Source organism: Haliaeetus leucocephalus, unplaced genomic scaffold, assembly GCF_000737465.1.
Source record: "Haliaeetus leucocephalus isolate CR32 unplaced genomic scaffold, Haliaeetus_leucocephalus-4.0 Scaffold284, whole genome shotgun sequence".
NCBI classification, from domain to species: domain Eukaryota; kingdom Metazoa; phylum Chordata; class Aves; order Accipitriformes; family Accipitridae; genus Haliaeetus; species Haliaeetus leucocephalus.
The window spans coordinates 9,370,589-9,395,996 of NW_010972720.1; the positions used below are offsets into that span (position 1 = coordinate 9,370,589).

A 25,408-nucleotide genomic window follows, 5' to 3' on the forward strand; every position below is an offset into this window, starting at 1 on the left:
CAACAGGTCTAAGACAGACCTTTCTCTCTTCTGTTTGTGCTTTTATGACTTCCATTTGTATACTCTTTGAGACTCTTCTATTTAGTATGTTTATTCATGCAAAATCATTCTGATGATGGGTAGCCTATAGACTTCTTGAATAATACAAATCTCTGACTTGATGCTGGATATAATTCTTATTTAACTGAACCACAGCCATACATTTTAGCCATCTAGTTTTTGTTTGAATACTTCAAGTGATGGAGAATCTACTTGTAACCCTCAATAAATTGTTTAAATGGTTAATAAATCTGAATTTAAAATGCCATGCCTTTTTTCCACTTTCTAAATTCACAGCCCACCCACTGAGTAACAATCAGTTGAGTTACACTATGAACAGGTATTTCCCTCATTGCAAAAGTCATTAGCCATATAAAGATTCCAAGTAAAAATGACTTGCTGAATGATTTTTAAATTTTAAATGAGTCTTAGTGTAGGCTACTCATGAGAAATTTATTGCAATTATTAAATATTTGAAATTCAGAATATGAAGTTAATTAGTTGATGTAATGTAATTAGTAAAGAGAAGTACTTCCAGGTAAACAGATTCCAAATAATACACTAGAAATTATTTAGAGGAAGTGTACAACAAGTATTAGTCTTCAACAGGAAGTTGATGGTGTGAATATTTGTATTGTGGAATGTAAAACTCCTTTTACTGCTTTTGTTCAGTATGTCCTTAAGAGTTCACTTTTTCCAGCAGCATTCCTTTAAGCATACTCATTTGTGGAACTTTTTGAGAAGAGCCACCATAGAAGGAGGGCAAACACCCAAGCTAAATTGCATTTTAAAACATTATTTGATGTATTCATCTGGCTCTAAAAAGCTTATAAAGAAAGTGATTTTGTCTAACCAAGTCACTGAGATCATGTGTTTCTCAGTGCCTTCCAATTAAAAATTACTGACTTAGATCAAACAAGATTCTTTTTCATTTTTTCTTGTTCCCTTTGGCTTTGTCTGTGCTATGTTTGTTACTTTCAGGTTTTTTTAGCAGATTTGTTTTTATTTTATCACCTTAACATGTAACTTCTATTCTGAATGATTATGTTTTATTTTTAAATCAGTTGAATCGGTTATGCTCTCTCTATACCTCTGAAGCCTAAGAGATTTAGGCTGCGATTCAGGAAAGCACTGGAGTATATATATCTGAATATGATGCTGAGAGCAATCTCCTGGTTCAGAGCAGTGAAAGGGAATGGATGATCCTTTGTTATTTTTGGTCTATTTTTATTTCAGAAGTGTTGTGTTAGGCAGAGAATTACTGTCTTCTTCTTATGTTGTAATTTAGTCTTGATAACTGCAACTTCTCAGTAACATTCCTGCCCAGTGACTCATAGCAGATGTAAGCCTCAACTCTACAGAATTTAATAGCAAAAACAATCGCAGCCTGGGAAGGGCTCTGGAATTCTTTGCATCAGCTTAAGAAGATTTAACAACTTTGAGTTCTATCCAGAGGGTAAAGGTAAACATTTTAGCTACCTGTGAGGGAAGAAGGAAGAATTTGGGCTAATTGCTATAGTTATGGTTTAAAAGTAATATGTTTTTGAAGGCCATAAAACTGGTGCAATGTTGCTAACGATGTATGACTGTTTTAGCAGGATCTAGCTATTTTGCTATTATATCTAGTTAATAAACCTCATATTCAAATCTGTAGTTTCTAAATTTATAATAATGTATGGCTCTATGAACAAGGCTGCTTTTTAAGCCTAAAAGTAGATCAAATCATGAATTATTGTCCATTTTTCAGATGAGGAAAATGGGGCAATTTTTGTAATACTACCTATTGAAAACAAAGCAAAACTTGTGCATGAGTTTAATCATTAAAACCGGTTTGAATTTTAAGAAAGCAAACAAAATTCTTTCAAGTCCTTGTCTGTCCTTTTGGCAGACTCTCACTTATTATTATTGTAATTATTAGCAATGCAATTCTTATTGACACTGTACAAACAGAAATAGGCTTCTGAATTCTATCTAGTTTGCTGTCTCCAGAATTCAAGAACAAGAAAACAGGCTGACAGTTCAAAGTTTTCATAGCACAGAGTTTCTCCAATGTCATTAAATCTATTTAGTAACTTGTTATAGAAAGACTTGGAAAAACATCAAATTTAGGGGAAATTTGAACATAGGATTGGTTGTCTGAGTAGCCTGTGAAGAAAGCCCAGGCACAGAGAAGGAAAAAAGTACCTTTCTAGAATTTTTATTCCGTAGCTTTGGAGAAATCTTTCTGCACAGCTGTGCGAGTGCACATTCCAGGTGTAATCTTTCAATAGTAAATGAGTAATCTCATATGGATAAAATTTCAAGGTTTCACAAAAGTTGCCCTTAAACTTCAATTTTATTAAAACAGTGATTCTTTTTTTTTTTTCAGCTAACTGTTAAGGGCTTGTGCTTTTAACTTTATAATACTACACTAAGTTTCTCTCACTCTATCATGATGTGTGGTAATTAATCCACATATCTACTGTCTGATCTTAAGATTTTCCTGGAAAGGGACCTCCCCTGCACAAATTTGGGTTTTTGTTTTTGTTAAACCGACACAGGTGTTATCACAAAAGTCTTGAAAGTCTCTCAGCACTTACTAACTCTTTGGATTCACTAGCATCAACAACACAAAAATATTTGCTAAGTTATGCAATTGTTTTCATCTGAGACATGGATTAAGATCTGTAATTTTTTTTGCTTTTTTTTTTTGAGTGAATGTTTTTATTGCATTGTGTGTGAATGTTTATCAGTGGTTGTATTTTCTCTCTAAATTTTAAATTATTTTACCCTCCACGTACATTTCTGGAGAATGCATTTTAAATAGTTATGTAACAACCAGGGTAAATATTTAAATGAGTGGAGAAATTAGTTTAAGAAACTGCCTTTCAAAGCAGTCTTTCTAGAGCAAGATTTTAAGCTTCCCTTGAACAAAACTTTAGCTTTACATATTACCAAAGAGCATGGATGTACATTTTCAGAGAACTGTTACTAATACAACCTTTTCTGAAACTTTTTGTAGAAATGTGGAAAACTAAGTAAACAATTATTCCAAGACTGAACCTGTTGATTCAGTTAGTGTATGCAAAGCGCTTTGAACATATATAGACCTTGACCCTATTTACGACTTTTCTTATCACTGTAGAGTTGACCACTCAGTGAATCTCATGTGACTGCAACTGTGGAATCAGATAAACTACAGGAGTTTATACCTGCTGAGAAACTGGCTCAAAGCTACAAGGTACTGCCCCTTCCAGGATCAGCACTGTTCCTTGTCTTCTACCTTGTCTGGGTCTCCCTGCTGGGCAGTAACAGAAGCAGAGAAACACCATTAGGTCAGCCATTTCCTTTCAGAGCTTGCGTTTTCATGTCTCTTCCTAGTCTTCTTGACCTTTCTCATTTTGGGGGAGGGCAACAGCACAAAGATTTTTGTCCCCCTACCCCTCGTTCCTACTTCAGGTCCACTCTTCTTTTTCCTGTGTCCTCTCTGTTTCAATGTCTTCCCTGTTTCTGACTGACAGGTCTGGTAAATGGAGCTCTTTATACGCCTTTTAATTCTCTTACGACCACAGTGAGCTCATATTGCGAGTGACTACAGGATGAATAATCCATCTTGGGTTTACTGTCCAACTTCCTTTCTTAAAAATTAAACTCCTGGATTAAAATATCTTGAGCAATGTATTTAAATCATCACATTTAGAATTTTATTTATGAGACTATTCCTATATTTCAGTATGGCTTTTGAGCATATCTTAGTTCAGTGCTAAAGCTGATACATGCAAAGTTGTCTTCCAAGTGCAGCCCTTACGAAGTTCCCCACAACAGGAACATGCTTTAGAAAGAGGCGCCCTTTAAATAGAAAGGTAACTTCATCTGAAGATGACAAACCAACTGCACACACTCTATGCTCCACAGCTCTTTGTTCCTTTTGTGCAACTTGCTCATAGTAGCTCACACATGCTGTAAGGGACATGATCTGCCTTGATTGTGCCTGATGGTCGTCTAATTTTTTAATTTTTTTTTTACTAACATAAATTTCTCTAAACGGTATGCAATGTTTACTTGATAGTTTTTTTTTTAAAAATAAGAATACCGTAGTTGTAAAGCTGTGCAACCCTTTTAAGATTAATTGTGGTACTCAGGCATTCACAGTCACTGAAATCATGATAGAACAGTTATATTAATAGAATATTAAGACTAATGTGAGGGAGAACAGTGTGCTTTTATAATGAAAATAACAGAGAATGAAGCAGAACAGTTAAATATGAATCTTCTGGTGAAAAAAATATAGTCCCTTCTCTCTTGGAAAACATATTTAAGATATGCATGGAGTTGGGACAGCAGTTATCAGAGAGAGACCATTTGTAGGTTGGCCAGATAGTTAACGTACTCTTTGGTCACTCCTCTCACAGACAGTGTCATTGCAACAGATGGCAACAGCTGCTTTCAAAACAGTGGTGGCTGCAATAGCCATAATTACTACTGTTGTAAGGTGAAAGTACATGTTTTATCATGGCAGAAACCTCCAAAATCTAAATTAATAACAGAATTCAATGCTGGCAATTCTTGCAGATTCCCCCCTCCTTTTTTAAGCCCAAAATTCATAGGATTGACCACTTCAAACAGTAGCAGAACTTGTTGCATTGAATGATAAAGTTTCTAATTCAAATGATATAACATTTATTTGGTAAGAATTAATAACAACTTACAACTTAAAATTCAGAAATTTTATGGCATAGAAATAACTTAGCCTGAGATCTTCAGTTCACACTTTACTCAAGAAACATTTTATAGGTAATTTTTAATGGATTCCTTTGGAATCCCTAGAGATAGACACTAGCTTAATATAGTGCTTTGCAGCTTAATGGTTGAAGTTGCATGTGTCCAAGATGTTTAAAAAAAACCCAAATCTTTCTGAGCTGTCTGTAATACGAGTCAGTGGGTACAGAGTACCCTCAACACCTTGTGTCTGCGTCAGTCCAGTGGAAGTGGTATAATGAGCTTTATACAGATATACTCAGGCCTTACAACTCTATGCTTTCAAATATGATGCTTTCAAACCAGCAAAATTCAGAACTAAAAATAAAAAAAGTTGCTTACTTAAATAAGATAACTGTAATTTTAAAAAGCATCCTAAGTATTTTATAGGTAGGTGTTGAAAACCTGAAATTTGGCTGGGCTGTAATTTGTAGTCTTGCATGAGGTTTTCAGAGGTTGGCGAAAATAAAGATAGACTCGTCCAATTTTACAAGAACTTAAAAACATACTTCACATAAGCACCTTGCTTATCTTGGTACAGTAAAAAGCAGAGTCTGCCAAAGTTCCACTGGTGTTCTATATTAATTCCTGTAGAAACATGAGTGGAAATTTCATAGAATCATAGAATCATTTATGTTGGAAAAGACCTTCAAGATCATCGAGTCCAACCATCAACCATGCCCACTAAACCATGTCCTGAAGTACCCTGTCCACTCGCTTTTTGAATACCTCCAGGCATGGTGACTCAACCACTTCCCTGGGCAGCCCATTCCAATGCCTGACAACCCTCTCAGTAAAAAATTTTTTCCTAATATCTAACCTAAATCTCCCTTGCCGCAACTTGAGGCCATTTTCTTTTGTCCTATCTCTAGCCACCCAACAGAAGAGACTGACACCCACCTTGCTACCACCTCCTTTCAGGTAGTTGTAGAGAGCGACAAGGTCTCCCCTCGGCCTCCTCTTCTCCAGACTAAACAGCCCCAGTTCCCTCAGCTGCTCCTCATAGGACTTCTGCTCCAGGCCCCTCACCAGCTTGGTTGCCCTTCTCTGGACACGCTCCAGCACCTCAATGTCTTTCCTGTAGTGAGGGGCCCAAAACTGAACACAGTACTCGAGGTGCAGCCTCACCAGTGCCGAGTACAGGGGAACAATCCATAAAGTTGGTGTTTCAATAAGCACGTGCTGACATTGAATCATTAATCTCTATTATAGGTCTCACGCTTTGTCTAACTACAAATGTTTTAACATGTAGTTAGCTGATTTAGTTTAATAAGTAGAAAAAGCAGAGTGGACACATTTTCGATTAAACAGCGTTAGCATATGCTAAATGAAAATATTTTAAGTTTAAAAAAAAAAGAAACATTCCTCAGTTGATAGCTTGCAGCAGTTTACCTAATCAATTTAGAATTGCTTCATGTATAATCTATGTAAATATTTTAGTAATTGGAGGCCTTCATTTCTCATCTGTGAGCCGAAAAGCACACAGCTACCTTACAGAAAATTGTGAAGTTATATTGGCTAATGTTTGCAAGGCAGCAAGATACAATGATGATTGTTTTGGCATATAAAATAATTTTCATATGAAATAATAGGATTTAAAATCCTGTGGGTCATACAGTACAAAATATGCATAGCTATCCATTGAAAGATGTTATCCTTGTCACTGTTACAATAAAAGCTGATAACTATTATGCATTTTTCCCCAAAATTACTCTATAACAGTAAAATTATCTCCACTCTCTCCTGGCACACAAAAGTTGCACAAATCTTCTTTAGTTCAAGGACAACTAGCCCAATTCAGGTTTTAATTACTTGAATGTAACAGAGAGCTTTCTCCCAACTTTAAAGGGCCAACAAGGAATATTGCCCTGCTTTTCAGATCATTTTAAAATGCTATTTTGCTTTTGTCATGTTTCACAATAAAATGTGTGGGTTTGAATCTTGAATAGCTGACCTAAAATACATGGAGAGCTCTGATACAAAGTGGCCTAAAAGGATAAATTCTGGTTTTACTGGGTTTTGGAGTTGTACTTGATCAGATTATTTTAGACATTTGTAATGAAGCCTAAATATACATTATATTTACAATATGTATGAAAATATTTATAGCTTAAATAGATTATTTTGAATAAAATTTAACATGTCAGGTGTAAATATTTAATGTTTAAGTTAACTAGTTATTTCATTTGTTCCTCTACTTCACAGCTTCCAAAGAATGAAGATTTTGATAATGATTGATTTTGTCCTTGCAGCTAGCTTGATGGATGTCATTGGCAGCTCTGTAAGTTCTAGTAATTAAATTTGCCTATAGAGTTTTTTTCAGAATAGTTCATACCTTATCCTCCGTAGTGTTTACAATGTATCTCAGCTACATGGGATGGCAGAACCTTTGATGGAAAAGATTAGAATTCAGAACAAAACTGAAACACTGGGGAAATAACCTCAAATAATGTTCAGTGGGGACAAATTTCTGATAAGGAAAGAGGAAACAAATGCATAAATATACAAGGGAAGATAAATGACTGGGCCATAGCACTAAAGAAAGTAATCCAGTCAGTTTGTTACTGCATCCAACATGAAACAGAAGGTAAAAGAATATTAAAAAGGTATCATACGATGCATTAACAGGCATGTTGTACAGAAGGCACACAAGAAAATTATACTACCGTTCAGGGGTAATGCTAACTCAGAATAACACCTTTAGTTTTGAGCAGCATACTTACAGAAAGGCAAACCCCAGGAACTCCTAAAGCAGTGGCTGCCGCAGTAGTATTTCTCATCATTGACACTCAGGATGAAGAATGTTTCTATTCTTTTCTACCGTGTCCACTTGCCGTATAACTTCATCTCAAATAAGATCCACAGCTTCATATTCTTACTCGTTCTGATGTTACTATAATTCACACTCAGAAACAAAGATCAAAGCTCCTTTACTTTTAGCTCCCAAAACCTTCTGCTATGTATTCTGCCTCTCCAACAAAACCCCTAACACAATCATAGTTACTCCACTGCTTAAAATACTTCTAACCTCATCAGTCCTGTACTGTCTATCTTGGCTGTCCTTCCTAGTTTGATATTCAGGTCCTAAATAGGAGAGACCTGGGAGATGATTGAATTGTTGATTCATAATTGCCTAGGTGGAAGTGGTTGCTGAATTTACAACTAGGTGAGCATCACTGTTTGTGGCTTACATTACCTTATGGGAAGCCTTTTGTTCAGATAAGTAGCTCTGTAAGGGCAGAATAGGAAGCACCTGCCTCTGTAATCACTTCTGCTCAGTGGAGAAAAATATTACTGATTTCTATAGAAGCCTACTGAGAAAAAGGCATTACAATGAAATGCATTTGCTTTCTTTTGATTTTTCATTTGGAGTATTATGGGCTTTAGCTGACCCTGTGACTAAAAACTGGGAATATTCTGAAATTTATCTCTAAGTTTTCACATTTTAATCTCATTAAAGCAAAGCACTAATCTCAAAAGAGATTTTTTTGGAGCTCATTTAAATTCTAAAAATACAAGAAATAACACCTCAAGTAAAAATTTTGTATTTTTATAGTTTTCATAAAATATTCAGAGTCTAATTTATAGCATCAATTTTAATGGAAGGTCACTACCTGCTAAGTAATTCACACAATAATGAAATAGAGATTGTGAATGCACATTAATTGGAGCAGCTGGTTAAGTATGGGACTGCATGTCCAAGAGCAGAGCTGTCAGCACTTGTTAGATAATTGCTTCTCAATGTGTAGTGCAAACAGTTGCTTCACTGAAACAGAGCAGATTATGTTCAGTCTGGTTTCAATCAGTGGGCACTACTGTCCACTGGAGACAGTGACAATCAAATTCACGGGTTTTTTATTATTTCAGCATTGTAATAGTTTAACTTTGGTCCATATCTAACAAAAGGAATAGCAACATGTTATAGCTGCTGATTCTTATAATCCTGAGTTACATTTTGCCTCTATATTACTCTGGCTATGCATTGATTTAACTCCAATGATTTTAAAAAAGTTATCCTGTGAAAAAGTGTAGTAGCACATTAAAAGAACAGTCTGGTAACCTGCAGATCTAAAAGCCACATTGATCCACCCTGAAGTTACACAGCTAACTTGTGATTGTCCCGTGGGAAAAATAGGTGAAAATAGGAAAAACTCCACATATGAGAATTGTGGTTTTGCTGTCGAGCAGCAAAGTGTAATAGGATTTGTCCAGAGTTGACAGAAAGAGACATCAATGAGGAGGCTGCAGTCAGGGAGAGAAAGCAAAGTATCAGATACCAGTACTTTTCATATGTATGTTACTTTCAAAACTCTATTTCTGCTCAGTCATTTCTTATTGTGTAGCTATTTAGTACGGCTGGTGATTTCTTGATTGTCACTTACTATTTACCAGCACTGTGAGCTTAAATCCTTTTCATCAGGAAATTGCTATGTGTAATGTAGATATATTACTCTTTACCCCATAATGAGTGTATTGTCTGTAAAGCAGATGAGAATCGGCTCAGTGTTTTTAATTTTTATGAATTAATTCACAATTTTTAAGTAAACAAAAAGAGAAGATTAATTTAAAATGCAAAGTTAAGAACAATATTTAGAGACATAGCCTGTTGCAGACTTGTGTTTAATTTGATTCAGAGGAAAGGACCTTTTATGGTGGTATCTGAAGTAGTGTCATACTGAATTTAGATACCAAGTCTTTCTAAGGTCCAATAATATTTTTTAAGAAGTTCTGTACTTTTACTATATAATTTAATCACCATAGCAGAATGGCTTTTAACAGTATGAATAGGTGAATTGATAGACACATTTTCACTACATTTGAAAGAAACACACTTAGCTGCCTGTAGCTACCTCTCCTCCCACACATAGACTCATGCTCTCACCAGAACTGAAAGCAGTTGTTCGTGGCTTAGACCTTGCCATGTGTTAAAGAGACTACTCACCTGAAGTCTTGCCTATGAAATTGCAAGGGCCTGGTGAGAGGGGCCACCATTTCCAGGATCACCCAGGTCTTTCCTATTGTATTTTACCATGTTCTCAAAGGTTGCAAGTACCAAGTTAAGACTGACAAAGGCTAACTTTCTGAATAAACAAAAGCTGTAGTAAAACTGGTAAGTGAGGCATGGTGGCTCCTTTATCACTCTTAACTTAATATGATTAGGATTACTATTTGGTCTGACTGTTAACGTGGTTTTTTTGACAGCTTTACTTCCATAGTTAGCATTTGCTCATCAGGGTGAGCCTGGAAATTTTTTTATTATTATTTATTCACTCTTTCTCAACCCACCTATGCAGCTTACCAGTTCACCATAATTTTCTGTATGTACTCAGGACTAGTCTGAGACTTTGCAGAGACCTGTCAAGGAATCCTCTTCTGAATTTCCCAATTCAACTCAGCTTTTGTGAAGGGTTTATATGAGGCTGCAGATACAAGTTGAGACAACCGCCCTGGAAAGACTGCATAGTAGTAATATGCAACATGTCACACATTAATTAACCAGTGCTTATAGTCAAATAACATCCCTCTAAGCCGCTGTAGCAAGTTTGTCTCTGTAAGTGCATGTATTTTAAGTATTTTCTTTTCTCGTTTCCTGCTGGAAGAAAAGGAGGCCTTACTAGGGATCTCGTATAGCTATCAACAACTGAAGAAGATTTTCAAGGGAGTATTCTTAAATAAGATAGGACTCTAGGGATATTAGGTCATTGACTGCTTTGTTTATTCTTCTAAAAATGTTAGCGTTTGGTAAACATGCCTCTGACTTTACAGCTCCTCCTTGTGGCCAAGCATCTTAATGGCCTCTGAGGACCTGGTAGCAAGCAGACAGTTGGAGTCTGCAGACACACCTGCTGTCAAAGCAGCCTCACATGGGCAGCCCAAACTCAGAGAGGCAGGTCAACCTCTTCCTCTCGAACAGGTCACTGACAAACTGCCTAGTCCTGCCACATGTGTATTGCCCATTCTTTTATTCCACCATGCGTAATAGATTGCAGTTAAGCATGAATTAAAGCAAGCATCTGATACACTTCAGAAATACTTGAACTAGAGGCCTATATTCAGGATTGTTCTGCAAAGTCTGATCATCAGATTTTTCAGTGAGACTAAATATTGCAGGCCAATGGAACATGATGGCTAGGAACCATTTTACTGAACTCATCGACAATGATTCTTTTATCTTCAAATACTCTTGAATTGTCTCTAGTTCATTTGCTTATTTGTTGAAAATGAATTGCATCCTCTCTAGTGAAAAAGCGAAGGGGCCTGAAACACTTATTTCTATCAGAAATAACTGGTCATAGTCATGTCACTGTTTATATGGATGTTCCTTGACAGTACCAGAAGTTCCTCTGCTTTTTAACTAGTACCACAAATTAATTATGAAAAAAATCTGCATGTAGTAGAGTTATGAAATGCAGATTCTAATTAATACTGTTAGTTTCAGTCACAGAGTTTATTCTTGGACTTCTGGTGAATGGTACCACAAGGAAGTCAGAACTGTTTCTGCTGCATAGTAACTTACAGAATGGCATCAGCTTTTCAGATAAAAGAAAAAAAAATCACTGCAGCAAGAAAGTGACAAGAAACTTTTTGGTGGGAGTGTACAGAAAATAGGTGAAGCCTGAGCCTGATACAAGTATGTGGATGCCACTGGAGGTACACATCACTATGCTATTTCAGATCTCTCTATAGTTCAGTGTGATAGGGCAACATTCTAAGAGATCAGCTTTCCCATATGGATGGCAAATGTTACAGTTCTACATCCTTAGCTCATGTAAATAATGTTGCCCTATGAATAAGGTTGCACCAATTTAGAACTACTGCATATTTGATCTTGCATATCGGATTTCCAAAAAGTTGCCTTCTGATTTTGCTTTTACAGTGCTAGTTGTGCTCCGTGCAAGCACCGTAACTGCTGAAGTCTCTTTGCTCATATAAAATTGCTGACACAATGTTACTGATGCAAAACCTCATGTCACATTTGTAAAATGTATCATAAAATCCCAAAGGCTTTTTTCCCCATGTTGAAATCAAATCTGTTTAATATCTATTTGAAACTGTACAGAATATTTTAATCATCTAAGCTCCCTAGATTGGATTGTGTTCACTTTGACTATTTTACCATAGTCATTAATCTAAAACCAATTATTTATTGCTCTGTGTACATTCAGCATGTTTGAATTTGGAACAGTTATTCCAGCTCTCTTGTCGTGTATCCATATTTGCACCAGGTTTAAATGAGTTCTAGGTATCACCATATCAGAATTGCCACATTTCTCATCCACTCTGCATGGCAAAATTGAGTGTACTAGTCACAGCACAATATTGACTTTAAGTTTTTAACTTTTATTTTTCATGCATATTTACAGCTTCTTAAGGACTATTTACTTTAGCATGCCAAAAATGAGCTTGAAACTTTACAATATTTATGTTGGCAATGTTAAGATTCTTATCATAAGAAGTGTGTAATCTAAAAGCATTTGAAAAGTGCACAATGAAGTTGAAAACTTATCAGTGTAGACTGTATTTCTTTAAAACTTTGGAAATTTAGAACCTTCCCAATGTTAGTAGCAGGTGTCACTAGATAGTAAATCACTGTACATGACAGGTGATAGAGAATAAGCAATCTTTATGATAGGGTCTGTACTGTAGTGTTTTTCCCTAAAATCCCCTCTGCATCTTTGCAGTGAGACCTGGTGGTTACAGCCACTACAGAGAAGGTCTCTTTGCAAAGCATGTATATGTTTGGACACTTTGTAATATATGAATTTTCAACAGAGGTAGCAATTGAGGTGGAATTCAACATAGTGTCCATAGGAAATTGTGGCAAAAATGTTTTATTCAAGTTGAATTTTATTTATGGTTTGGTTGGTTGGGTTTTTGTGTCACATGTTAAATGTAACAAAAAATTATTTTATAATAAGATATGTTTTCCTTTCTAGGATCTACAGAACTGTTTTCAAGAGCAAATACGACTTCAGGGCCAGGTGAGGCTTCTGGAATATCGTGTGAAACAGCAGCAGTTAAAAATTATACAGCTTTTAGAGAAGAAAGAGATTCAGTACAGTGACAGAGGAGATGAAAACAGTGTCATTGACTTGGGAGGAAAAAGACAGTATTCAGGTTAGAAATGAAGCTATTCTTTTCATTTCCATTCATTGTAATGATAACCAGAAGCTTTAGCACAATTGGGCCCATTGACTTATTGTTGTAAAAGCTCACAGAAAATTGTTTGTTTAAAACACAGTGTTCAGCTTTTACCTAGGCCTACTGCTGCAGGGAAAAATGGTTAATGTCACACGGTATAAATCAAATTAGGATTGAAGCGGTTTATTGATTTATTAATAGCACATAAGTAAAAAACTATCAGTGAACAATAAATTCAGAATAAATATCAGCCATAAAACAGATAAAAGCCAGTAATAGACATTTACAAAATGTTAATAAACAGTTAGAGATTTCTAAAGAACCTTTGACTAATCTCAAAAAGTTCTAACCCACAGGGTCAGTTCACATTCACACATTTGCAAAGTTGCATGGGTTACAAGCACACACCAACTCTGTTCTAATCTGTAAAGTCCCTGTGCCATCCATATTTACGCACATAAGCCTGGCATAATGACATCTGCATCTCACTTTAATAATATTTTGTACGTTGTACCATTTTGACTGAGTTAGGTTCAGCTCAGGACATCACAGCTTCTAAAATACTGGGTTTAAGTAATTTTTGTAATCTCACCGGCATTCTGATGGTGATCCGGTCCCTCTGCAGTGGAAGAAGGCGAAGTGTGTTAGCCCGTAGTAGCTGGAATGAGGCCCAAACTCTTAAAATAATAAAACACCATCCAAACCAATAGTTGAATTGAAAATACAATTTGGGGGCCTGATTCTTGGATGGTGTTATTTTCTAGTTGTCCAGTGCTACAGAGTCTAAACATATATAATTTTTAATAGCCTAGTTTGAACATACTTGTAGTGTTTATGCTGCTGGAAAAAATAACAACATATAACAAGGCCTCAAATATAATAAAGCACCATTAAAATGAAATTAAAAGCAGTTGTAAGTTTGACTTTAAATTTTAGCTGTATATTTATTTATGTATTCAGCATCATGGAATACTTTCTTGTTATTATTATGGCTGACTCATTTGTTACTGGAAAAGATTATTAAACCCACTTTTAGCTGAAAGCTATTTGTCATTTCTTAGCATGTGCCTCAGTTTATTTTCTTAAAATGTGGTTCTAAATAACAGATCTAAGTTGTTCCAGTTTGTGAATATTTTTTTTCCCATTAATTTTTCACTTTCCTTATTGCTTGGAAAATGCTTTTCCCTGTTGATACTTCATTATTTCATTCAAACTGCTGTAGCATTTTAATGTAAACAGAGCTGGATAATTTGGGGTTAGATAGTGAGGGTAAAAAATCCACACTATATACACCTGCTAAAAATTAAAATATGCTTAAGTGTTTTGTTACCTACTAAGAAAATAATGGACAAGAAAAGCTATTTTCTATAAGCCAATCAAACATTCTCCAGAAAGACAACTTAGCTGTTATTTAAATCATGTTTTCTATTAGCGTTTATTCAAATCCTGGCATAGCTATTTGTTTTCAGTATAAAGTGTTTATTTTCTATGTCTAATCTTCACTGACACTTTCACTGAGAAGACATACAATAGTTCAGAAAGTTCCAAACTGTCCTGGAAGTTCAGCCAACATATTCATAAATGTTTCAGGGACAATCTTACAGTTAATCAGCCCTACCTTTGCCAGGAAAAACAGAAATGTTGAAAGTTATACGTCTTTCCTGTATGACTGCTTGATGGTAGATTACATATAAACAAAGAACTCCTTTAATTTCTTAACTCCTAGAGGAAAAAAGATAAGATTATACAATTACATTGCTGTTACATTTTCATGAGCTCTGAATTTTGTCATTGCTGTAAATTCTGATTAGTCATTAACACCAATGGAGACAAGACTGTAGATGTTATCAAGATGAAGTGGTATCATTTTACACATACATTGCACTTTTTGGGGGTAGTCTTCTATGTATTTTTGCTCCTTTTTGGTACAAGGGACAACAGTATCAGGTCCAGCAATTGTTTCCCTTTTCTAACACCGGTGATTCCATACTCTTGGTTTTGGCAGTTCTCCTGTGGACTTTCTGGACATAGAAGTATATGTTTGTTTTTAAAAGTTACTGTTTGTTTTATATGTAGAGAAGTTATACAATTGTAACAGGATTCTAATGTGGATTATACCATTGTAAATGAAAAGTGACACCATTTAAACCAGAGGAATTATTTTGCTAGTCAAATGAAAACAAAAATTATAGTATTTTATGGTGGAAAAAAGATTCATTTAAAGAAATGTCAAAGTAATTACAGCTCAATAAAATTTTAAAGCAACACAAATACAAGTAAATGTGCAAAGGTCATAAAAATGTGTTTGCAGAGGTATTTCCTTTGTATTAGCATGGTTCATATGTGACTCTTGTATGACTTGACTTGATTTCTGTTATTGGCTTGATTTCTGATTTTGCCAGTAAGTACAGGACTAAAAAAACTGTCCAATGAATGTTTTGTGAACAGATTGTGCAGAAATCTACAATGATGGCCATAAGCAAAGTGGGTTTTATAAGATGAAACCTATCCAGAGTCCTACTGAATTCCTTGCCTTCTGTGACATGTCTGAAGGGGGTGGTTGGACTGTTTTTCAGAGACGTTCTGATGGCAGCCAGAATTTTGATAGGTAGGTACTAGACTTAGTCATTAAAATTAGAAACAAAGTGGAGAAACATTAAACCAGATGGAGCTAAGTTAAATCTTTACTTTAGAATTATATGAATAAGTTGTTATCTCAGAAAAAAAGAAGAAATGGTTATTCTGTGGGACAGCCTCCAGATGAGATACCACTTCTGGCTCTGGCTCTCTTCTGGGAGACATCTCTTCTAGTCCAACAGCTTATGCATTTTACATGAGGATGCTTCAATGTCAAATGCATTAACAATTGTTGGAGCAAGAACTTCTAATGACAAGTAAAGGACTACCATTTCTTTGCAGATAGTAAAAATCTAAAAAAAAAAAACCCAAAAACAACTAAGCTGTCTGCTTGAACCAAAATACCATCAGCAAGCAAGTATGAGAGAAACCCACCACAGAGTAATTTGTAGCTCATGGTGAAATGCCTCCAGGAAAGATAAGATGGGCGAGAACTTGATGTGTGGACACCTAACATCATTGTCTCTGCCAAGACTCAAGCATTTTTGGGAAATGTCCAGAAGTGAAATTTTTGGTGCTGTGAGACTTGAATATAAAACTCCACAAATACTTACAGATATTAGAAGCAACAAGAAGGTTTTTAGAACCTCCACTTTTCCCAATTTGCTTTTCACATACCTGCATCCTTCTGTGGATTTGTGTCTTACCTGTGTTTATAAATACTGTAACTAACTTTACAATACCCTTATGAAATAGAGAAGTGATCCCCAGAGAGGATGAAAAACTGCAATCCAGGCAAGAAAACTTTGCTATTCTTATTTTATAAATTATGGTCAGACAAGCTACAAAAGCAATCTGTAGCAGTTTACAATTGTTACCACCACACACCACCCATTCATCTTCCCTGCCAGAGACTACCAGCTACTTAAGTCACAGAGGCTGCTTTCTCTTATGACTGACTGTCCACAGCCTCATACTTTCACCCATTGGTTGAAATACGGTTGCTTCTCATCAGGGAAATAGATCATATTTTTGTCCCCATCAGAACATGTCATGAAACCAAAACCATTGAGAAAGTGTTTCAAAGCTACTGTAGACAGGGAAAAGATTCAATGCTTTCAGTACACACATTAATTCTTGAAACTATGCACCAGTATGAGCTCAAAAATTGTTAGAATCAGTCAATACATCAAAGCTGGAAACGGCTAGCTAATACCTCAATTTACAAAATTATATATCCAGCTGCAGGAGTCTCACAGCTTCATTGAATCCCAGAAAATAAAGAAACAATGCTTGTGATACGCCTATACATTCACTTAGATCCTCTGGATTTAACCAGGAAAAATGTTTTCACTTTGGGTAAATTGTGCTGTACCAGAGATTGGACTGTGCTAATGTGTTTTTTTCTGGTCTTAAAATCTGTTAATCTTAAACCACTTTGAATGTAACTCTCAGGGCTATTCTTTCAACTGGGAATCAGTGACCGGTGTAGTGTGGGATTCAGCCTTTCACATATGAGAAATAGAAATAACTCTGTGAAGATCAACAATGTAAATAAGATAATAAAGTCTAAAATACTTGTTTATTAATGTTCTGATATATAATGAACCTACAAAGAGTTCAACAGAGGACTAGAAGATGATCAAGGGCTGGAGCACTTGCCCTATGAGGACAGGCTAAGGCTTGTTCAGCTTGGAGAAGAGATGGTTTCAGAAGAACCTAATAGTAGCCTGCCTGTACCTACAAGGAGGTTACTAAGAAAACAGAGCAGTGTGAGTAAACAGGCTTTTCACCCTGGTGTCTGGTGGGAGGATGAGAGACAAAGTACGTAAGTTGAAACAAGAGAGGTTCAGACTGGATATAAAGACAAACATTTTCTCTGTGAGAACAGTGAGCCGGTTGCCCAAAGAGGATGTGCAGCCTCCATCCTTGGATTTTTTAAGACCTCACTGGACAAGCCCTGAGCAACCTGGTCTGATCTCATGGCTGACCCTGCCTTGAGCAGGACATAGGATTAGATTACCTCCTGAGGTTCCTTCCAATTTGAATTATTCTGTGATCTATGACTGTATGATAAAATAAACACCCAAGCAAAATTGCTTTTTTGATAAATTAGTAATTTATACTCTTTTCAGAGTCTGGACTGACTATGAAGAAGGCTTTGGAAATTTTGTTTTGACAAATGGTGAATATTGGCTTGGAAATAAAAATCTTCATTATTTGACTAATCAAGGTAAGATTTGTATTGTAACAATAGTCTTCTATTGTTTCTGTTTCTTTGCTTTTTCTGGGCCATTTTTTGTTACCCTTTTTGTTAGCATAAATCCTGAGTTCTGTTGTTAGTTTGCATGGACTTCTCCAAGTTTCAGAACAAAACACATTTGAATATATGTTTTCTAACCAAAGGTTCAAAACTGTCATTGGGCCAATGGTATGCAGGGAGCCCCAACAAAACAGGGAACAGTAGCCAAGAATATACCTTAAAAGAACTGTCTCTACCCATTTCACAGTCAGCATCACTACCAGTCCAGAGTCAGGTAGTAAGCTGTACCAATTCATTTAGTCAGGACTTTACATGGCTGCATAGGCTATTACATGAAGGTAAATCTAGGCCTGTCCTGTTGATTAGGCTAGTCTTAGAAAGCTATTTCCATCTTTCTAATAGTTACTCAGTCTAAGATAACTTCTGCTTTGCTGTAGAATGCTGCATATACAAAACTTACCCATTGACTTAGCCAGCTAATTCATATGGAAATCAGTGCCTCCAGGACATGGTCCTAGTTTAACTCTTTTATCTTCAGAGTATAAAAATCTAGTTTTCTTAGGTGTACGCTTATTGATTGATTCTCACCATCATTTCATTACCACCTCAAACACCTTACTAAAATATAAACCCTGTAAGGCCATATTTTTTTTTAGGTATTTTTTCTCTACACTTGAAAATCTGTATTGGAATAACTCCAAAATTTTCTAAGATGAATCAGGTGAATAAAGACAATAAATAGCAAGATATGCTTTAATATGCATAAAGAAAGAAGATAAAACCCCATAAAATACGCTGTGATGATAGAGATAAGATTCATGATAAAATCATAGTATTTTAATCTTCTACTATAACACTCTGTTCTGAAAAGTAGTGGGATAGGCTAGTTTAACCAAAATAATTTGTGTTGTTATTTCTTAAGGGAACTATACTTTAAGAATTGATCTAACTGATTTTGAAGGAGAACGGCGTTTTGCACAATATGAAAGATTCGGAGTTGCAGGTGAAGAGGTAATAAAATACTAAATAATGACTAGGGGTTTTAATGAAAATGTGCATTCTGTAGACAGCTAATAAAAATACAGGTTCCCTAATTTTCATAAAGGTTTGTATAGAACCTTATTATCATATTTTCTTTCTTACAGATGCTTGGGATTTTCAAATAATGTAATAATAGTGGTTTACATTGATATGTCACTTTCACACTTTCTGTAAGCTGTATGAATCATTTGGTTTAGCAGCCATGGATAAAAGCAGTTTTTATATTTTTGTTGATATTAGCAACAATAATGTTACATGATGTTGTGATTTGTTAATATGTACTGCAAACTAACTCTAATACTGTTTTTATTATATCATTTCTACATAAGGTTATTGACAAATTTTACCCCCAGTAAGCATCTTTACACCCCTTCATTATCTGGTATACATTAAGTGGCATGACACTTCTGAGCATAAAAATAGTAGCAAATGGAACAGATAAGTTTCCTCTTTGTGGTTTTACTCTCTGACATACTAAAGGTTAAAAACATTTTGGATTTTTTTTTTCCTTTCTTCACATTTTTCATTAGCATTCATACAAGATGAGTTGTGGTGAATACTCTGGTACAGCTGGTGATTCCCTTACTGGCGGATTTCATCCTGAAGTAAAATGGTGGGCTGACCATCGAGGAATGAAATTCAGTACTAGAGACAGGGATAATGACAATTATGAAGGGAACTGTGCTGAAGAGGAGAAGGCTGGCTGGTGGTTTAACAGGTATTTTGATTTTATATCAGTACTGTCAACTATTCTGCTTCATGCATATTCAAACAATAATAACTTATGGTAGAAGATAGGATTGGCATTGTTTATTATATTTGCAATCTGCCCTTGACCCCTACCAGAGATCTCAGTGCTGGTAAGACTGAAACTCACCTTAGAAGGGACAGCACCTGCTGCACAGCTCAAGCTGGTCTGTGATAATGGTATTTGCCATAGGCTTTGTCATCTTTGTTATCAGACAGTAAGGAGAAGATAATTCTGCCCCTTTAAGGTAACCAGTTTTTACACAAGTAGTTCACGTAGAGTTTGCAGATGTATCCATGTTGTACTTCATTCTTGCATTTCTCCTGCGTTGCACTAGACCAGATGTGGCAATACTGCAGAGTATCTGACAAGTTAAACTAGTGCTGGGTTATTAAGCCTCATTTTTTTCACCTCAGTTCACAGCATCTCATTCTTGTTATTCCTTCTATATCAAGATGGGAAGTGTCCACTCAGTTTCTGTCAGTGAGCATGGCTGGACTGAGGGGAAGATTTTTTTAATAGGGTTCAGTAAAAGAATTTTAAAATCCTACTTACACAAAAAATACCAATTCAAAAAGAAAGGATAAAACTGGTAGCCTTAGCACTGTCTGTATAGGCAGCTGTGTTCCTTCCCTTAATTAATTAGATAAATACAGCCATGAAAAGAAACTATGCAATCTAGCTGTGTAATAGAGAGGTTTAAAATACAACTCAGGGAAGCATACTAGTTTCTCACTGTGATCTCAGTTCACTTGGCAAGAGCTGCCAGGCTGGATCAACTCCATTGTTTCTCTCTGTTGTGTCACCCTTTGTTTCTGTTTTTTAACTCCTCATTTTCCAAATTCTGTTTCCATCAGTAGTCTGTGACCACCTTAGCTGATGTGATGTAGCTATTAACTCAATGTTTCACAATTAATTACTTATTTTAATACGTTTTAATATATTTGCATGGATAGTGGGTCAGCGTAATGTTTGAGACATATGGGAAAAAATCACATGTAGAAAAAGATTTTTTTGCAGTTCTTACAAAAGCTAAGATATAAAAGAGAAAGGCAACTGTTTTGGAGATCCTTTTCCTGTGAAATCAGAACTTTCATGGATTTAAAGGAATATCTAGACCTCAAGTAGCATAAAACTCTGATACCATGCCATGGAGTCATTAAAAGTGAATCACCAATCGCTTTTAGATAACTGCATACATTTTTTGTCTTTTAGAAACGTGGGGTTTTTTTGTTAAAACATTGGATTAGTCTGGGCAAAAGAATGACCCCTTTGCAAAAGTAGCTGTATGGCAGAACTTGACAGTTATTAATACCTTGTAGTTGGTGCTACATAACTACTAAAGATAGCTGACTCCTACCAGGCTAGTTCCTATTATGGCTGTGTAGCTCAAGCTCTTAAAGTGAAAGTCTATCTGGATAATGAAAATGAGTTACTAATAGTGTTGTTCAACTGCCTTGCTACTGACTTTTGTTATGTTAAGCCTAATACTGCAAAATACTATAAAATTTCAGTATCCTTAAATACTACCCAAAAGAACAGCACTGGCAGAGAGAGGAAAGCACTCAGAACACGTATTTGTCATGCACAGATTAGCAAACATAGAAGGAATTAGTGTTCTTGGCTGGTTTTTATAGGAGCTCCCAGCTATGAAGGAATTTTTTATAGCCAGCTTTATGCTATCTGGACTAATGAAATACAGAAACACCCAGATAATATGAATACCAAGGGATGTGACACAAGTGAGGCTACATGGAAGTAGCTCAGATGTAGTTTAAAGCCATTGGTCTTGCTCCAGCTCAGCACTTGTTATCCTGGACTTCTGCAGAAAAATGGCCTCTCTGCATTCTTTTGTAAGCAAAGCTCTAGAAGAGATTTTTCAGCTTGGATGCAAATCCACAGAACTGGGCTCACTCTGGTACTCACCGAAGTCATAAGCTTTCCTGCATCCAGGGCGTTGCAAAGGTCAGTAGGTTCATAACTGGTAAAAGAAGAGCTAACAAGTCTAGTTGGACATGAGCTTATTCTCTCCCCAGCACTCCCAGTTTTAGTTACACTATGCATGGATGATCGCAGTGGATCTGCCAGGCATCAAGTTGGAGCCACAGGTCTCACTCACTCAGGCTTTCTGCCTGACTGATCATCCTGGAAACAGCATACCTACATCCATGTGGGCCATACTGGAGTCAGTAAGTCCAGGTAGAATTCAAACAGTTCTTTAGGGAACCAACTCCATCTCTCCACATCTGTCATACAGTGAATATATAATTCAGATAAAATGTCCACAGAAAATTGAGAGTTGACTGTACTTCTGAAACTATTGCAGTGCAGGTTTTTTGCTTTAAAAATTAGCCTATCAGAAAGAAAGGAGGAACATAGGCTAACTTTAAGGTGTTTATTGACTTGTGAATAATGAATGTTGCTTCAGAATATCATATCAATAATCACATGCCAGTTGTTTCTTTAGTATGTCCAGTTACTTCAGTCGGTTACAGAATACTGTATATTTTTGCTATTAGTTCCTCCCAGCACTAATTAAGAGTTGTTACTGGCTCATGTTGCTGTTGACAAAAATCATGTTTTGCCTTCTTCTATCAAAGGAAGTAAAAGAAGCAGTTCAGTTGATCTAGATACCTCTTAGCAATCATGATTCTTCTACTGAAATCTGTATTTTGATTCAAAGTAGACAGAGTACCTGCTCAATGCAGAATTTGTATGGCTAGAAATATGTCAGCTCTGATAGAAGTTTGTCATTCTCAAAACCAAATAACTTTTGATATCTGCAGTTTATACGCTTTCAACCAACACATTACCAAAATTGAGCTTAAAAATTGTAAGCAATAAATAAGCATAAATATATGAGAGTTTTCCTATGAGGCTTTTATCACAGTTTTTATTTCAGTTATCAAAAACTTGTTAATGAAGTGTAAGCAAAGGCAAAGAGACTAAGATTTGCCAGTAGTAATATCCATAAGGTTCATCTGGACTGTTTTCTGTTTGCATGTTTTCTGAAGTCTGTTTTTGAAATCCATCATGGTGTTCGACAGTTAGATATTAACAGCACTTACAACAAAATACTGAATTGGCAGATAAACCAAGCCAATTCATTTCAATGTGCTGCAGAAGAAACAACCATTTTGCTCTCCATATGGTCACATAAGGATCTAAACTTCTTTCTTGTAGAAACCAAATGAGTATCAAGGTTGTGCTAGTCCCTATTCCAGCCTTTTGGGTTTTGCTAGGGTTTGTTTGTTTGTTTTAACCACTGTATTTAATGAACTGTAACAGCATTTCTGCTTCAGTGTGTTAAAGAATAAAAAAAAAAAGGACTTTGTACAGTCAAAAAAACCACCAGCTCGGAGGATCCAGTGAATTGGTATACATATGTTTAATTAGCTGTCAGATTTCATCTATTTGCAAATAGAAGTCCACAGCTGAATAGGCAAACTGATGGTGGTATTCAGATTTTGTCATATGAAACACCATGTGGGGTAACTGCAAAAGTTAAGAGGGGCTACTCTGGAGCAACAAAAAGCAAAACAGTATTTCTTTCCCAGAGTTTTGCTTGGTGTATGCCCTGCTGCCACACATGACCTGAACAACTCTGGAATAATTCTCCATGGAAACAGATTAGCAGGCAAAACTCAGAGAGCTAGTAATGTCAGAAAACATGTGGAAAGAACAAAAAGAACTTTTGTTTCAAAGAAGCTAAGAACACTTGCAGTTGTGCCCTAACTAAACTGTTATTGTTTAGGTGCACTGAAGTCCACAAATGCAAATTTTTGCAGCTGTCAAACTGGGCCGTTACCAACATGGCAAAATTTTTGACTCACACAGAAACTACAAATGCTTGCAACTTTCCTACAGGGGGCCTTATTTCTGTTTTCCTTTACTTTTCCACCAGGTGTCACTCTGCCAACTTGAACGGTTTGTACTACAAAGGCCCCTATACTGCGAAGACAGACAACGGGATTGTTTGGTACACTTGGCATGGGTGGTGGTATTCTCTGAAATCTGTTGTCATGAAGGTCAGACCAGCAGACTTTCAACCTAATATTGTTTAAGTATTTTATTAAGACGATTTATCTAGTTAATCTTTTAGCAAATCAATCCAAATTAAAACAGATGGCCAGATTTTTCTTCTCATCTATGCATATATAAATGTGGAATAATTCCTCTGCAAGCAGTAGTTTTATGACATGTAAATGAGAAGACAAGCTGGCCTATGAATCTGTAGATACAAATACTAGTGCTAATATGTGCACAGGATTTTTTTAAAAAGGCAGGTGTTCACCTAGGAATAAGGACATCTTCATCAATGTGGAGAATTTTTGGCTTCTGCAGTGACTGCAAATCCTTTCACTTCTTAGAAAAACAGTATTGTCACTGTGTTGTCTCAAAAATGAAAATTAATTGTACATATTACAACCAAAAAGTATTTAAATACAAGCATAAGGCTGGTTTAATCAGTGGATGGAACATACTTTCTTTGGAATGATTCAAGGCTTTAGAAGTGAGTTGCCTGTAAATTCCTCTGATTTATTTGTTGCATGTGTTGTGTACATAGCATACATAAAAATTATAAAGAATGAGGCAGGGAACCGAAGGAAGAGAAGGGATGAAGGCTAGAATCAATTGAATCCAGCACAGAGAAGTGGATTGTCTGTTATTGCTGAAGCATTTCTACAGCTGGTCACATCATTTCTATCTAACATCTTTACATGGTCAGTAATTATGCCTTTCTTCTTGTTGTTAACCATTTTGCCTTTCTTTTTTTGGCAACACCTGGACTTTAATCTATTGACATTTGGAGTTTACCAAAATGCTAAATAACAAAAGCTGCAACTAATGTCAATGTGAGCTCTGCTTTGAACATAGACTATCATAGTGCATGTGTAGAGAGAAGTGTATTGCATGTGCAGCTAAAATCTGGTGGTTTAGAGTTCTTAGTGCTTGACTCCATAAATCTTTACCTTCTTTATGTATCTGTTAGTCTCCACAACTCTCCAAATTTGAATGCCCTGTTCAGTCACTTCAAGGTGGTTCTGCTTCTAAGCCTACTATCTTTTCCTATATCCTTGTCTTGGCTCACTGGGCTTTCCCCTTTTTCAAGCTGCAGATCCACATTTTTCTCGTACAAGAAAGATCATAAGAGAGTCTCTGTCCACCCCTAGCTTTTGTGCCTAGCACCACAATAGACTTTAATAAGAAGAATCACTGATTAGTGCTTGCTGCCATGGAGAAGATAGGAGCACTCTCTAGAAAGCTATCTAATGAAATGTAATCCTTTTCTGCTGAGCAGATGCAAATGAAGATTTTAAAAAGCACATGGATCTGAGCCAAACTTGGGCACTTTTATTTTCCACCTTTCCTAAAATAATTTTGCTTTTGTGGCTGGATTGCCAGTCTCTCTTCCTCTGTCCAAATACAGTTCTTGAAACTGGCAGCCAGTTTCAGTTAAGCTTAACATAACTGAAACTAACTTTTGGCAATCTATCAGTCAATTTATAAATACATTGATATGAATACAGGTCAGCTGCATGATAATTCCCTGCATGGCCATTTTCCCTTCCATTTCCATCCTCCAAACCCCAAAGTTTGGCAAGAATCCGTGAAAGAATTGCATGGAATAAGGGAGGGAGGATGTGTAGAACAACTGGGAGAAAAAAGAGATGTTCATATGAAACAATCTCACTCAATAAGATAAATCAGATTATACCTAAACAAAAAAAAAGGGGGGGAATTAAGTAGAGAAAAAAATGAGATTCAGGCTGCTAAAAAGAATGTTACCATGTAAAAATGGTGCTGAAAAAACCCTGCAGTATAGAGTTTTTGAGGTCTCTGTTTTTTGTGGCAATAGC

The 25,408-nt window shown here is 36.1% G+C and overlaps 1 protein-coding gene across 1 annotated transcript; it reads left to right on the forward strand.

Moving 5' to 3' along the window:
* Positions 1-1,418: 1,418 nt before the first annotated feature.
* On the forward strand, positions 1,419-23,993 carry FGL1 (fibrinogen-like 1). Its single transcript, XM_010570044.1, has 8 exons — positions 1,419-1,501; positions 6,982-7,057; positions 12,714-12,894; positions 15,367-15,526; positions 17,631-17,728; positions 18,681-18,769; positions 19,330-19,517; positions 23,452-23,993. Exons 2-8 carry the CDS (start codon positions 6,992-6,994, stop codon positions 23,609-23,611), a joined length of 942 nt encoding a protein of 313 aa, XP_010568346.1. The 5' UTR covers positions 1,419-1,501; positions 6,982-6,991; the 3' UTR covers positions 23,612-23,993.
* The last annotated feature ends 1,415 nt before the right edge of the window (positions 23,994-25,408 follow it).

Bases quoted from the DNA above. Each gene is read 5' to 3' on its own strand.
- FGL1 (XM_010570044.1), top strand. From the start codon at position 6,992: ATGAAGATTTTGATAATGATTGATTTTGTCCTTGCAGCTAGCTTGATG. The intron at 7,058-12,713 runs GTAAGTTCTAGT...TTTCCTTTCTAG, and splicing joins TGGATGTCATTGGCAGCTCT to GATCTACAGAACTGTTTTCA. The intron at 15,527-17,630 runs GTAGGTACTAGA...TACTCTTTTCAG, and splicing joins GGCAGCCAGAATTTTGATAG to AGTCTGGACTGACTATGAAG.